At 41.5% G+C, this 16,040-nt stretch overlaps 2 protein-coding genes across 3 annotated transcripts in view; both read left to right on the top strand.

Annotated features, from left to right (window-relative positions):
* Positions 1-4,809: 4,809 nt before the first annotated feature.
* rbm7 (RNA binding motif protein 7) lies at positions 4,810-8,319 on the top strand. Of its 2 annotated transcripts, none has more exons than XM_012826692.3 (5): positions 4,810-5,014; positions 5,610-5,772; positions 5,878-5,953; positions 6,142-6,241; positions 7,344-8,319. In XM_012826692.3, exons 1-5 carry the CDS (start codon positions 4,922-4,924, stop codon positions 7,779-7,781), a joined length of 870 nt encoding a protein of 289 aa, XP_012682146.1. In that variant the 5' UTR covers positions 4,810-4,921; the 3' UTR covers positions 7,782-8,319. The 2 variants fall into 2 exon arrangements, with proteins under 2 accessions (XP_012682146.1, XP_031429432.1); XM_031573572.2 differs by having other exon boundaries at positions 5,878-5,952; positions 6,150-6,241.
* A 3,680-nt stretch (positions 8,320-11,999) lies between these two features.
* The window catches only part of barx2 (BARX homeobox 2), a 13,691-nt gene continuing 9,650 nt past the window's right edge, over positions 12,000-16,040 (top strand). The window contains exon 1 of the mRNA XM_012826684.3: positions 12,000-12,372. Coding sequence (XP_012682138.1) covers positions 12,186-12,372 — 187 coding nt within the window. The 5' untranslated portion in view covers positions 12,000-12,185. The remainder of the gene's footprint in view (positions 12,373-16,040) is intronic.

Consider the following 16,040-nt stretch of genomic DNA (forward strand, 5'->3'; position numbering starts at 1 on the left):
GAGACGCAACCTGCGCGTGCACGTTCCCTAAATGGCTTCTGGAATGTTCCTTAACGCCCCCTCATGTCCCAACCCCCTTGAGACATTATCATTCAGCACCTTCACGTCTCAACTCCTTCAGACAAGCTGATCCCAATGGCAAGACCGAAGCACTCAGCCAAGAAGAATCAAATTCCTGCAAATACTGGAGCTTTGCACTACTGGAGCTGCAATGCTGTGTGTCACTTTGGCAGATATATAACCCAGGGTTACCAACTTTCGGAACGGTCTGGCATAAGATGGAGTATCCTGTCTGGAATATTAGCCTGACATGCATCGCTGTTAATGGAAAAAGTCCAGGAGTGATTACATGAGACAACGTGAAATTGCCTGCAAAGGTGTGAACCTCACACCAAAAGCGTAACACGTTGGCAAGCCTGTTAGACCGGTTCCTTGGTAAAACTTTGCCATCACATTGCTTGGTCTTAATACACACACTTCTTTGTATATACCTATCCATGTGTGCTATAGATCTATAAATAATTAGACGTTTAAATGCAAATGTACCAAGAGGCTAAGATCCTGCTGGTCCATTGCATTAAGCAAGATTGATCTGCGCACCCAGCATGGCACCCATAACCATTTAATAAGCCATCGCTGGGAAGTGCCTAGACCAGGCAGAGGGTGGGAAGGGTGAGGCTGGAGCAAACGGATAAGCTGAGCTGAGCTGAGCTGAGTCGCTCCCATAAAGGTATAGACCATTAAGCCCACGACCAGCTCACCCAGCAGGGGAGCCACTCAGCAGCCATCGTGCGCAGGAGAATGAACAGCTTAATTAAAGTTTCATCCCACAAATATTCATGTGCATTTAATGATCCTGAATCACTTCATTCCTCATGAATTATGAATATGAATGAATGAACAGAGGAATAAATTGAGCCAGAGGGGAAGAATGAGAGAGAGCATGAGAGAGAGAGAGAGAGAGAGAGAGAGAGAGAAAGAGCAAAAGAGGAATGAAGGACTCAAGTGTGAGTGGTGGTGACTATGCACACATCCTTGTGAGAGGTTAAGAGCGGGGACAAGTGTGCGGGAACAAAAACAGCACGTGACCACCCGGCGCTAGGCTGGTGGCCTAGATCTGCAGTCCAGCCATGCCTTTCACTTCTTTGAATGCCCATTCATGTCCATTTCCCTGGAGTGTGTGGATGGTAATGGCAGCAGCCAGGACGAACGAACGCCTTCCATGGGGAGGGGGGAAGGGAAGAGATGACGGACCCCTCCTCCTTTGTCATATTTCCCGGTTCAATCAAAATAATGCCGGCGTATGTTATACAGCCGCAAGATACGAGATAACACACAGCGGCCAAGGAGCCGTGCGCAGTAATCCTACTGAGTGTGACGTTTGACATCCCAGGCCAGGAGCACCACACACACACATTTCAATATTACATTCAATACACTTAAGTGTCTCTGTAATGATTGGACGGAAACTGATAAGCAGAGCTGTGACTCTACCACAGCCACTGGAGTAAAACCAATATGTGCCATTCCAAGTAATTAGTCAAGGAAGCCGATTGCAAAACGCACTAAAGGTTAATGGATGAAATAAGGCATGCATATTGAAATATATATGGCATACTAATCTTGGAGGGAAGCACATTAGCCTACTGGAGGACAGCATTCCACTCAACATGAAGAAGTTGTTGCTATTGCAGTTGCTGGATGCACAACCTAGCCCCAAGAGCCCTGCATTAGCATATATGGATGCTCATATGCTTATGCTCATAAGAAATCATCAACATTGTTACATATTTTAACTTTTTCCCCCCTCAAAACATGAAACTGTTGACGCTGTTAACCAAAACAAGAAAACAGACAAATAAATAAATAACTGCTTGTGAAATACAGGCACACAGTGGTGAAACAGGAGGTGACACATGCTGTAGATTAAATATTCTGATTTTTATCATCTAATTAGGATTTCCCCATGACCTCGCTCAGAGCTTTCTCATCATTGTGAAATGTAACACTCTTAATTTTCCTCTGCGAGACACGCCGTGAAGTCACACCCTGGAGATAATTAATGTTGACATGTTTTTAGCCAATATTTTTTTTTGTCACACCAAAGAGCAGCATCTGTGCTGCCACCACATTCCCAAGCCCATTTGCAAGCGAGAGGAGCTTGGAATGTGCCTGTGCTCACAGCTGCATCTTCTTTTCACATCTTCAGTCTCTCCTTCAATATTTTACAACAGAGCAGCGAGGAGGAAGAGAAACAAAGAGAGACAGACAGAGAAAGACAGACATACAGAGAATGTGGTTTAGGAATTAACTGCCAGGGTCAAAGGAGGAGTACATCTGTCTTCACCATTTCTTTTCTATACCATCTCCTTTCCTTTTCACCTCTTTTCTGTCTAAGCGCTCCAGAAAGCACCTTGGCCCCAGAGTCAAATAATAACTGCTTATATTTTAAAGGCTTCAAACATTGTTTCCAGAGGCTTAGATGCTCCCTCAAAAGAAGCATCAGTACTTCAGAGGATCAACACTGCCATCTACTGCAATAGTGTGGAACATCATACTCTAGGGTGCAACATCGCTGATGCTAGAATATTTCGATTTTTAACCTGGATTAGACTATTACTCCCAATCTGTTGAATCACATGTTATGTACACCATTATATGAAGTGTGAACTGAACATGGAGTGAAATGAATATCTGGTTTCCGCTCGAAGCATCTGTGGATTTGTGGTCTCTCACTTCTCTGCTTTAGTAATTAGTTATGAATGACTTTAACCCCCAGTCAGGTAATAGGTAAAAGGTCACAGAAAACATAAAACAATAAAAATAAGCAACACCCATTCTGGATCAGTTGATCAAGACATTAAGCAACAGAATTAAACCACTCCCAAAGAATGCTTGTTCCTTAAAGTTCTCTGGAAGTGTACCCAATGTAATAAACCCACGCATTGTGGAAAAGCAGAGATAAAATATAATTGCTATCCTGGGACAAAAAAACAAATCCTGTACGTGTGGTGTTAAAGAGAACTGCACAGGTGTGGTTTTATGCTTTTAGAGTCCTGATATTTAGAGCTGCCAATTTAAATACCTCAAACTACTTTCACCAGCCAAAAACATTTAAATTAGGTGCTATAAACCAACACTTTTACTGTGTCCATGTAATTACACTACTGAATAGAAAAACAGTAACAACATTTACAGTCCCAAAATTACTCAGAATAACTCCTCAAGAATGTAATATGTCAAAGGACCACAGGAAAATTGGTTGGTTAGTGAGTGTCCAATGTTGGAACACTTAAGACAAAGAGCAGGTCAGGGCAACTTCGTTGGTACTGGTACTGGTACTGGAACCTGGTACTGCTGGTTGTACCCAGAAATATGCTATAACTACATTGCAACTGTTACCAGTGTTATATGGAAGGGGGAGATGTAACTAATACCATTCTTAATAAAAAAAAAAATAGCACAATTAATGTTGCTGTTATTGAATTATTGAAATGAATGGACATGTTATTGCCAAAAACAACTCACCTTGTCCAAATGCTCCAGTGCATCGGCCATATAAATGGCACGTTTGGTGCAGTGAGAGGCGGAACTCTTTGATGTGCCACACCTATCTGAGCACAAGCACAAGACACAGCTGTAGTCCTTCCATGTGTCCCTCAAGCGTGACTGAAAAATCATTACACTTTCAATTATACTAATTAATTCATTGGGCAAGGTCTAGCCAGCATCTGATTAGCATGGCGGTCAGGTTCTCCCGTGGCTGGCTTGGCACTAAAGCTCTGTGGGATTGCCTCGCTAAAGGCTCCGTATGGAGGTACTGCGACTCAGCAATCTGATCTTGGCATTTACTTGGCCGGCCGCGGAAAAGTCTCATCAGCATTCTGGTAGTCAAGTCACTTTTTAATGGATGAGGAGACCACCTGCTGGCAAGAGCTTACCCAGACTAGGGTTATCTCTGGAGGGACTATATTAGCTATCTTCCAGCCCCACCCCAAGGTCACAAGTTTAAGTGGATGCGAAGGGGGTTACAATGTGTATATTATTGATGGCACGCTTCGGTGCCTCATGCATTGGTAGGGTTGTAGGGGTTCATAATTAAATTATGCTATAGGCAATAAGAGAAACACATCATACAACCGCTTGCATACTAAAAGCTTAAGTTTGTCCAGCCATGATCCAATAAGACAGGCTATCATCCGGCACAGTTTTACATAACGAATAGTAATTCCTGAAATAGTTTGAATGCCAAATATAAAGTGTATGTACATATATCAAGAGAAAAGAAAAAGCACTCGGTAAATCAAAGATCTTTGTGTTAACATTCAGACTGGGGTTTCATTGGCCTACTATGGAAATGCCATAATTTGTGATCAAGCCTTCACAGCCGATATTGTAGGGTCAAACATTAAACTTAATCTCTAAAGTAATGCAGACCACCCCACTACCTGTCTTTGTCATTGTCCACATCCACAGGTCTTCCTCCAACAAATTCTCTCTCAACTAATTTTAGGACAGTAGCCCAAGCCTGTTGTGTTCCAATGATGGCCCAAAACAGTGCCTCCTTCAGGCAGCATATATCAATCATTCCTGTTTCCTTTCATAACAGTATATAGGCTGCTATACTATATTATAATTAATGTTTCAAGCATATGTGTTTTACAGTGCCATGTCATGTTTGGTAACTGAAAATGAAAACGTTACATTTAAAGTAAAGACGGTACATGCACTGGCGCAAATGGAACTGAAAACTATTGTCGCGGTGACTGCGCGACAGCACGAGCTCTTACGGCAAAAGGGGGGTCTTTACGGCCGACTGAGGCCTGTTTATTCAGCTAGCTGGCAGGCTAATTGCAGACGTAACCACCACCCGGAAGCCTAAAGTGAAGGTAAACTATTACCTGTTATAAGTTCAGCAGATATGGGTATTATGGACGAAGCAGATCGGACACTTTTTGTGGGAAATCTTGATCCACAAGTCACAGAAGAGCTGTTGTTCGAACTGTTTTTACAGGTAAGAGTGAACCGTGGCCCATTGCTCATGTTAGCATTCAGATATCAGTCATCAGCTATGTGGGTAGCTAATATTATTGACATTGGATGAGCTAAGTAATGTTGGGTGGATGATTTGTCCGGTAAATTGGCGAATATATATGCCAAACCTATTTAAAGGCGCAATTCCATTGACAAATTAAGTAAGTACACCCAGTCTAAACTACTCAGTAAGCTAGCTAACGTTACTTAGCATAGCGTAGGGTAGTACATACTCGTCAGTGCTCTTAATTTGGGGAATAACATTACTGAATGTGTCCGTAGGGGTTGATATAATTGCTTTTCATGTATCGTTGTTGCCTTTGGCTAATGCTGGTCTGATAAACTCTTGCGTGTAACATAATTCTCGCGACCAATCTAAGTCGAACTTTTAGCTGGAAGTCGTTGCAGTCATTTCCAGGGTGCCAGTTATCTTGAAGTTGCGAACATTTCTTGCTGTCATTGTACGTGCTAGTGATGTGTTTCTATTTTCCTTGTGATGGAACAAACTAACCGTTGATGACTGGATCTATATTTGCCAAGACTTGATAGTAATTTGAGGCTTTGTCACCTCGCAGGGTGGCCCTATGATCAAAGTAAAAATCCCCAAGGACAATGATGGAAGACCAAAACAATTTGCATTTGTCAATTATAAGCACGAGGTTTCTGTACCTTATGGCATGAGCTTGCTCAACGGGACAAAGCTGTTTGGGAGACAACTAAAAATTCAGTTCAGATCAGGTAACTTTTTTTTAAAACTGGTATTTGTAAGAATAGTATTGCTACAGCCTAGTTTCAGTAAGCAGCATGCTGGTTACACTTCTGTCTTAATCTGTTTTACAATAGGCAGCAGCCATGTAAACCAAGAGGGAAAGAGTCCAGGAAGCACTCAGAATCCCAGTCCATTAAACACACCTGGAAGGTAATTAAACAAGACAATTGTGCAGGCTTTGCAGGGTTGTTTATTGTCAACCTGTTTTCCACATAGTGTGTGTTTCTCCCTGAATTGAACATTTTATCTGAAGCGCACGTAAAGAACGAAAATGATTTGTCGTGGTGATACTGGAAAAAGAAATCTAAATACCTCATGAGTTGTTGTTCTTTTTTCAGGCACGACCGGCCAGATCAGATGGGCTCTCCACTCTTCGCTACTCCTCCTCAAATGCAGAGGTCTTTCTCTTCCCCTGATTCACTACAGAAGCAAGCACTGGTGAGTGTGTTTGTGTACTTGTACATTCATGTTGAAGACTGATGAGCAATTCAGATTGTTTAGAATCTCAACTAATGGTCAGAATTGTCTTTAAGAAAAACTAAATGTCAGTACCCACAGAGGCCAATTTTGTCTTAAAATGGCTGGAATAAACCATCACACAATAATAATTTTGTTTTGCAAATGACACTGTAAATTATGCCTCAACAAAAGCATTTCCAAGATATAATGTTGAGGGATGTCCTTGATATTTAGCTTTTAATTTGAAATGTTTGATTTATTTTTTAAGCTAGTGCTACCTATCGTACCTTGTTTCCTTTTGTCTTAATGGGACACCCTAATTTGGCCACAGTCGGTGTATCATAAGGGGTGGGTCGTTTTTACAGGAACATATGTTTTACAACAAGGCAGAATGAAACATATTTGAGTGTGTTGACGGGGGAGTTTCCCACCCCCTTCCCGTGAAATGTTTTCCCTTCCTGTTCTTTGGCCATGTCCCTTCTTGATCACCCACAAACAAACCTGTGATATGGTATGGGTTAGAGCAAATTTTTGTTATTGTAATGATGTCCAGCTGATCTAATATTTTCATACTTCTAGCAATTTTTGCATGTTTCATACAAATTCCTAGAGTATGAGCCTAGCCTTATCAGAAAGCTGTTTTACAGAGTGCAGAGAGCACCCTGTCCAGCAGGGCCTGGTGTCTATTATCATGAGTTGTTTTTACTGGAATCTGCCTCAGAATGTGAGGTGTGTTTTTGGAGGGGATCAGATCAAACTGTTCAGTGTGTGCAGTTTCTCAGGCTGCAAGCCTAGGATATAAAAATGAATTATGTTAAAAAAAAATATATATGTTCCCTTACCGTGCCATGGCACAGTGCATGGCTCTGCTTAAGGCTCTCTCAGAGCCAGTGGCATTTGGCTGACAGGGACACCAAAATTCAATCCTTCAACCTCCCATAAAGGAACCAGGTGAAAATTCCACATAGTTTAAAAAAAATAACCCTTTGGAGGAAATGGTGGAATTTGAATGCACATAAAGCTCATCATTTGTGTTGTAATGCGTCTGTTTTAAAAGAAATATTTTTCTCTCCTGCTGCAGATGAACAACATGTGGCAGCTGCAGATGCAGCAGCTCCAGCATCTGAACGGGGCCTTCCACATGGGCTTCCAGCAGGCGTATGGTCCCGGAGGAGGAGGAGGAGGAGGTGGAATAATAGGAGGAGGTGGTGGTGTTGCTCCTGGGAGTCCGTGGCAGCCAGAGAGCTCGTCCCAGAGAGGACACCGGCACTCCCCGCAGCAGGAGACCAGTGGAGGAGGAGGCCACCACGGCAGGGATCAGCGCTACAGTGACGCAGGGCCAGAGCGGCACCGGCGCGACCACGGCCAGCGCAGCGACTTCTACCACCACGAAGACCGCAGCGGAAGCCGCACCCGAGACTACCCAGACAGGCGGAGGGACTCGCGAGATGGATCACGAGAGACTCCACGAGAGGCTCCACGAGACACGCCGCGAGATGGACGTTATCGGCGGTACTGAGGACAGGAATTCTTATGAAAAAAAAAAAAAAGAACTGAATTTTTTTTTAATGTTTTTTAATGAACTCTGGGGAGAAAAGAAAAGAAGCTTGTTGCAAAGTGTTTTTTTAACCCTGGATTTGGACTCTTGACCTTTTTATGCTAATTACGAGTCTGTGTACACAGTAACCTACAGTTACTGTATAGTAAGATCTTAAAATATTATGTCAAAATATTTTTTTTTCTTTTTATATATATATACTTTTTAATTTTTTTAGACAAATATGTACTTTACAATTGTATTGTGTATTGTTGGAACAAAAAAAAGGTACAAAGGAGAAAAAGGAAAAGCATACTCCGGTTACACCGGTATCTAAAAGAAATCAGAAAAAAAATGCTCAGACCTAAAGAAAAAAAATGATCTGCATTTCAACACTCTAGATATAGTCCTTTCATTAGTAACATCATTACCCCTGATTGTAAGGCCATTGAACATTTATGTTATCCATGAACCGAAAAATGGCAGACAGATCAGTTGTAATAAAATTTGTTTCATCTTATCGGTGTGCTGAATACATGAATTAACAATTTTATATTCCAAACGACATACTTAGGATCAGTATGTCTAATTCTATTGAAAGCCTCGCTGAGCACTCAATGACAATGTGAGTGTACAACCAAAGAGCTTATCATGGTTAAGATTCATATCTTATTTTCTCAGTAGGCCTTCAGAGGAAAACTCTTGTCATCAGTTCAGCACCGCTTCGTTTTTAGAATAGACTCTTTAAATAGATAAAAACACATCCAGCATGCTTAAGAAGGGTTTATACAGTAATCTGCAGGTGGCGCCACATATCGCCACGGGGGAATCAATTAACAAAACAAGACGGACATGAAAAAGATACTCCTGCTTACCCATTGTGTCTTGTGCATGATATATACAGCCATGGAGCCCTCTCTGAACCTGAACGGTGTGGTCTTACATGGGGGAGGGGGGAATCTTTATCAGCAATTACTAAAATGTATGAATTAAAAGATGCAGTCAGCTGAAACACTATGGTAAGAAAGCAGAATTGGGTTAAATTATTATCGGTTATTTAAGTTATGGGTTCACATTGTCTCTGTTGCTTCTAGTTGATCAACTTTCTAATCTCTCCATTTTAAAGCCTTTTTCTCCAATTGTGAGATCTTGGCCATCGCTCTCTAAGGAGTACATTTCAGTGAAGAATCAAATCTGAAGTGCCATTTTGCTTGGGACTGTCTTGAATTGCTTTGTAGTTGACATGCACCTGTCATGTATCTGGTTCAGTGTTCAAACGGTGTCCATCCCAACTTTGATAGTATGTTCTCCTAGTCATCCCACGATACCCTCTCACAGCGTCCGGATCATGTGGGTATATCTAACCCACTATATCCAACCCCCTTTTGTTCTTCTGGGGTAGAAGCCTGATTGAGGCCTCATGTTACAATTAGCAGCCCGAGCTGCGACTCCTCTGTCCCTGGCATCTCTCTGCTCACAACAAAGTGAGCGCAGAAATCCTTTAATGTCCACGCCGAGGTCATAATCTACCCTTCCGAAAGTGCTTATGGCACCCGGGCAAGCGGCTCCTGTTCACATCAGGCTCCTACATCCCCATAAAGCTCAGTGCACCAAAAGTAGAGGTGCATTTGCACCCGCCGCTCTAAGCCCTTTGTCTTGCCGTAATCTGGTGAGTGTCAGATTCCGGCCCTGATGCCTGGAAGCGGGCCCTAATGAAGAGGATCCTCTGCCCGCAGGGCTGCGGACAGAGAGAAGCCCAAGCGTAGCGCAGACGAGGGAGTGGGAGGGGTTCTGGACATAACTGTTTTAATTGATTGATCTGGCTGGCGTCGCTGGCCTGGGAGCAGCTGGATTAGTGTTCCTCTCTTGCCTCACCACCCTCCCTCCCACACACACACACACGCTACTCCATCTAAAGTATGGGTGTTGCTGTGCAAACTTTTCTAGAAGTGTGCCCTCGTGATGATCTACGCAAACTCACCCCCAACACCCCTGCAACCCATCCTGTCCTGGCGAGGAGCTGGTGTCCACCTCCTAGGATGTTAGCACTCAGGTTACATGCTGCCCTAATGCCCCCCTCCTTTTGTACTTCCCTGATACGGACAGACAGATTGGACTGCTTCATGCAGTTGTTCAGATCTCCTTTGATCAAATCCTCAAACTCTTAAGGACCAAAGCTTTTCCTATGTAGATCACCAAATTTCCTCTTCATAATCCTATACACTTTGAACCATCCTGCCATATCCTCTATGGTGTTATATTTACTCGGCTCTGCTTGGGAAAGGATAATCGTTTGTAGAGCTGTCCCTGCTCTCAGAATGTCAACTCGAGACTGCTCTGGAGCTCAGATGAAAGCCTGCCTGGTATCCATCTGTAATAAGCATCATGCCCTTTAAGGTTACCACTTAGCCTTGGAAGAGATTTATTTTTCTACTTTGGTTTCAATATGAAACGGTTGAAAATCTTTGCTTGAAAACACATCCTCACTCGGTGACAGTGCCTCACATTTATTCTAACAATTTTTCAAACTTTGAAGACCGTCCGTAAATAAAACTAAACACCTCAAGTGAAGGGCCACGATTGCAACTTTGTAACTATGTGGGACGCTGAATCGCTGCAAACCTATACAAAATAAAACCCCAAATCAAAGATAATAGTTTAAAAACACAACCACGCAAATCCTAAAAATAATTATAGGTACATGCGATTGCTGTTTAACTGCCATTTTGCGTAATAAAACGCACGAGAGTGCTGGGTGTAGTATCTACTTAATCTACTTCCCCTACCAAACAAGAAAAAGATTTTAAGCAGGATAAATTGTTGGTGAAAAACATCCAGCCAAACCATCTTATTCGAATTCGTTTTAATTCACATTTCAATAACTGCCTCACAAAGAATTGATAGGCAACATTGCGTAAGTAAGTAAACCTAAAAACTAATGAATTGGCCCTACAGGGCAAAGGCGATTTTTTTCCCCCTCAAACTAAACAGCAGAGCGATTCATAACGATACAAACGGAAAAGTAAAGATGAGCGAGCAAGTAGGTCAAGGCAGTAAATACGTTCGTGTTTTATCTTTTGAAATTGAAAAAGTTGAGATGCAACTTTTATTGCCCTACGGGAAACTGAATTTAGCCTATTTATTAGACTGCACTTTAGAAAAAAAACATAAAGTAGGCTATAATTATATAGCTTCAAACTACATGTTGCCTCTTGTTGAAAGTTTTAATAACCAGAAGTTTGCATCCTTGTCAATGGAAAAAATAAATAAACAAGATAGCCCTATAATTGTGAGTTTAGATTTATTCGTAGAATGCGCAGGTATGGGTTATTTACTGACAGCCAGTTGAACTATTTGTCTTTTTTCTTCATCAGTCATAATTGACTGGTTTTAAGATTGCGTCAGGGTATCATGCGACTTCAGTTCGTAGTTACTGCAGTGCAAACAGTTCAAAAGCCAATGTCTTCATTCCGTTTTTTTTTAAGAAATGGTGTCTCTCCCTCTTAAACAAAAATACACAATTTAGGACGTAATACATACTTTAACCTAAATCTGCATGAAAAGGATTGCACTTTTATAAATCCTTAACGAAAACTGACAAAATAATTATACATTCATTTCTCTAAATAAAGTCACATAACCATTCTGGCCTATGTACACCACAGTAAATCTTCATTTGTTTTTTCGTTTTAATTTATTTGTTACAACAATACGTCAATTCACAATCTGAATGAGAATAAGACTAAATTATGACCCACATTGGTGCAATGACCTTATGTTTTTTTATTAATCAATTTCTTAGCGATATTAATTTATATTTGCCTTTGAAACGAGTTTTTAGGTGTAAACATACACAAGTTCTTTATGTTAGTTTTTTTATGTCTATTTGCCAGTTCATTTTTGCTTTAAGCTCAGTCTACTGGAGATTGTTGGAATGGCCACACAACGACATTTTTTACCTACTTTTGTTGATCAAAATGTGATTTATGTAAATATTTATCCACCCTGCCATAAGGCTTGCTGGCTGACGCGCGCGAGAGAGAAAGATAGAGAGAGAGAGGGAGAGAGAGAGAGAGAGAGAGAGATGATTGCTGTTGTTCCTGCTGAGATTGGGGAGTTGGTTTATATAGCGGAGGTTGCGGGCATGTTCAACTCAGATGATTAGTATCCGCTCGGAAGTCAGTGCAGCTCAGTGCTCCAGCAGACACCGACGAAGGCAGATGACACACCGAAGACCGGAGACCGTTTGCTTTTAATGTTCTGGCGACATGCATCATTAACACAACAGCAGACTCTGACGTTTCATTCTAACTTTTGTTGATAGAGTGTTTTCTGTTTTGACTTAAATAACTTTACTGCGCAGTGACGCGCACACAGCGACCGAATATGCACTGTCAAGCCGAGCTGAGACTAGCCTCGCCAGGCCAACTGAAAGCAGCCAGGCGGCGCTACAAGACGTTCATGATCGACGAAATCCTCTCAAAGGAAACTTGTGATTACTTCGAAAAGCTTTCTCTTTATTCGGTGTGTCCTTCTCTCGTCGTCCGCCCCAAACCTCTTCATTCATGTACAGGTAAGTTGGCAAGAGCACTCACTATAAACTGATGTAGCCTAACGAGAACTGTATAGCTCTTTTGGTTGTGATCGTTAAAGTAAATTGAAATATTGGTGCAACAAGACGTAATGCTTAGGTCACGTAAAACCAACTGTTGACTAACGAATTGGATTCAGACATTGAAGCAATTTAGTATTATAAATGTAAGAAACACTGTCGTTATTACAGAAACCTACATGATTTATTGTGAGGGCACAATACAAAGTGGCCATATCATATGGCCAAAGAGAAGACTGGCAATCATAAACTGTTTTCGAGGCTTGTGTATTTTGTTTAACATATATATGCCTATTTAAATAGGCAGACAATGTCATTTAAATAATTACATATAGTAATCGCTACTGTAAATCAGCGTAATCATTTCAAGTTAAGTCGGTCTATATGTTATCGTAGCTTCCCGTAATGAGAGGATTGTGGGGGAAACACCTGTTGATAGCCCGTTATGTCAGAGCGACCGCAGGGGCCGGATGCAGCATAGAGAAAATTAATAATGAATTTTAATTTGCAGTGTCATCACTGTCTTGTTTGTCAGCGATTGTATGACGGTTTGCAAAATATTATCACCTTCATGATTTGACAGAGCAAATGTGTCGCTATGTAGTGGATAGGCTTTGTATAGCCTTACACACTTGAAAAAGAAAATGAAAAGTGCCCTTTGCTGCTTGTCTTCCTCTCTTTTTCTTGTAAAATGTAAGTCTGTTATTATTATTATTATTATTATTATTATTATTATTATTATGTATCCACAACGTATTTTATTATTAACATACATGTTTTCGATAGTTTATTTTAAGACTTTTGATATTTGCCTTTTCAAAAAAAAATGATTTACAGGAGGCTTGTTAACTTTACCAGCAAAGTTAGCAGCCAATTAGGCAGTCAACAAATACATTTACTCGAAGCCTCAATTTAAGGCTCATTATTAATCTCATGACATGAACTCACGCTTGTGTTGTGCGCTTGTTTAGAGGTGATCTAATTCAGTTGTTTGCATTCCGAAGTAGGCTATAGTGTAGGCCAACCTAATTCTTCTTAACAGAAAGCCATGTCATCATATATTAATCACTTCATTCTTTGGCTTCCGGTGTCAGTCATTCATTCAATTAGGCCATCAAAAGGCGTGTGACATTCCACGCGTTTCACAAAATCAGAGGTATCGCGAATCAGGCCTACTGTAAGCATTAGCTCATAATGTAAACCGTCGTCCTATCCTTGAAAATGATTTACAAAAGTTTGACGTCGTAAATTGTACATAATGGAGATTTTACTTACTCATCTGATCAATCTCTTGAACTTGGGAACTGAAGGTAGACTATTTCTCAACACATTTCCTGTCCGATAATGAATTACGTCTGTGTGCTTTAAATCATGTACACAGGTGGGACGTTGTCCGCCGTCATTAAAATTATTCCTTCATTATAGGATACGATGGTAGGAAAGCTTGTCACCTCGCTGACAAGAAATCTTTGAACGTTAACAGCAGCTCATCTGAAGTCACTATCTCTAGGGTGACCCCCGACAGTATCACGAAAAAGTCTAGCTCACGAAACATTTAGTCAGCTTGAGGCATGTGCAGGTACCGTTGTAGGCCACTTCTCAGCACAAACGATTGCTATCACCTTATCTGCTTCTACGTCAAACCCTGTTAAAGGGTCTCATTTCAGGGCACGAGACAGGTTTGGGACGTCATTCAAAACACAAAATCTAACTCGTTTTAGGGGTTCATTCAGTATTGTAAAGGTTTGCGATAACTTAGTCCACATCCACGGACTTAAGCAGCGATTTAAGGAAGTGGTTGATCTATGGTTTTCGAAAATAAGGCTTCCTGTCAATGATTCATGAAACAAAAGTGATTTACAACCTGTAATCGTCCTCGGGGTGAAACGATCAACTTCAACAGTTCTTTTTCAAAACAGATGTAAACATGTCCACAACTTAGTGTAATTGTTGCAATTATTTATTCTTAGAAGGTAAATAAGACATAATGCAAGCGACTTTTAAGGTAAACAATATGGAAAATATGGAGGCGTTTCAATTTGATACATTTTAAATATAACTTATGTTAATGTTAGGGCACAAAACGTGTAATGGAGGCTAAACGAGTTTAAGCATTTCCCAAAACCAGCCCTGCCACCTCAGAGGAGAGCACCCAGCAACATAACAACTTTCGCTGTCTTGTACCTCTGCGTAAACTTTGCAATCGGAGATGCCATATTTGAGCCCATACTGCGGCTTGTAGGGATAAAAATAAATTGGGCAATTCCTCTCATCATTCTTATGCGATGCTCGATCAGAACAAGAGGACACTGTGAGGGTTTTGGCAGCCGGGGCCGGACGGATAGAGTAACCTCCGTAAATATCAGAACCCAGTGCCCACCACTTATTTTGAAGGCGGAGTGGTGTGAGACACTCAATATGCCAGTACTTCAATGGCCTGTAATGCTGAATATAGAAGCTGGCAGGCATGAAGGGGGCCGAGGCCGTGAAAGGCCATTGAGCTATAATCTCTGAGGATGGAGGGAGACTGCTGTAGAGGTAGTGGCATCACACCTCTTAGGGGTTGTGTCATGCCAGTATTTTGCCACTAGAGGCTGACGTAGGACCTCGATGTTAAGTTCAACGGGGTTAAATATGACAAACATTTGCGACAAACAAACTCTGAGGCAATATCTCTGTGGAAAGTATTGATTCATCCAGCACATGAGTAAATGTTGCATTGCAGGATGTGGTTATTGGGGTTGGCACCGCAATTCAAGCCAAGTTACTTAATGCCACAGTGTGGGAAAACAATTAACCCACTTCCTGAGTAGATGCCTCATTCAGATTTTCAAAAGAGTCTGACTTGTATTGCCTGAATCCAAATTCACGCAGCCTTTGTAAGCTCATCTAAATTATATATATATATAAACCATTTCCATGACAACACAATAGCCTACCTAGAGAGAGAGAGAGACACAAACCTTGAAATTAATATGTTTGGCCTGACCCCTTAGTGCACGGATACCTGGTTGGAGATCAGGGAAGAGAGCGTAATGGCAGGTTGTAATATTTCATTTGGAGACATGTCTCTCAGCGAAACCCAGGGCAAGGCTTTTAGTGGGGGGAAATCTGGGGGAAGGAGGCGAAAGAGATAGCGATCAGCGCTGGTGTAATCTCCCATGTCAGGGTGATGAAAAATAGCCAAATAAGAGGGTGCACGTTTGTGCAGGAGAGTGCGAGCAGGTCTTTGGCAGGGCTTAGGGAGCTAAGCAGGAGGACAAACCTGTCTTAATGCCTAATCCTGTATAGACAATAAAACCCACAATTGACCATGACCTGACCTAATAGTTATACATACACGCTGACAGAAAGGCGTAACGTACATGGTTTTCAAACACACATTCAAATGTGTACACCCCCACACCCACAGAAGCACAATGTCAAACCAAGCTCAAATTTGTATTTTACAGTGATTCAAACTTAGTTCAGCACTTAAAAGACATTACTCTTACTATTTTTTCCCACCCGATGTCAACCTCAAGGCTAAATTCCCAGTGTCTGGGTTTAGCTCTGAAGTTTGCCTCGGGGTAAATGTATTTGCCAAAGGAAAATTCGCAGGGTTGCATTTCATGTTTAAACACTTATAT

This window comes from Clupea harengus, chromosome 9, assembly GCF_900700415.2.
Source record: "Clupea harengus chromosome 9, Ch_v2.0.2, whole genome shotgun sequence".
Taxonomy (NCBI): Eukaryota; Metazoa; Chordata; class Actinopteri; order Clupeiformes; family Clupeidae; genus Clupea; species Clupea harengus.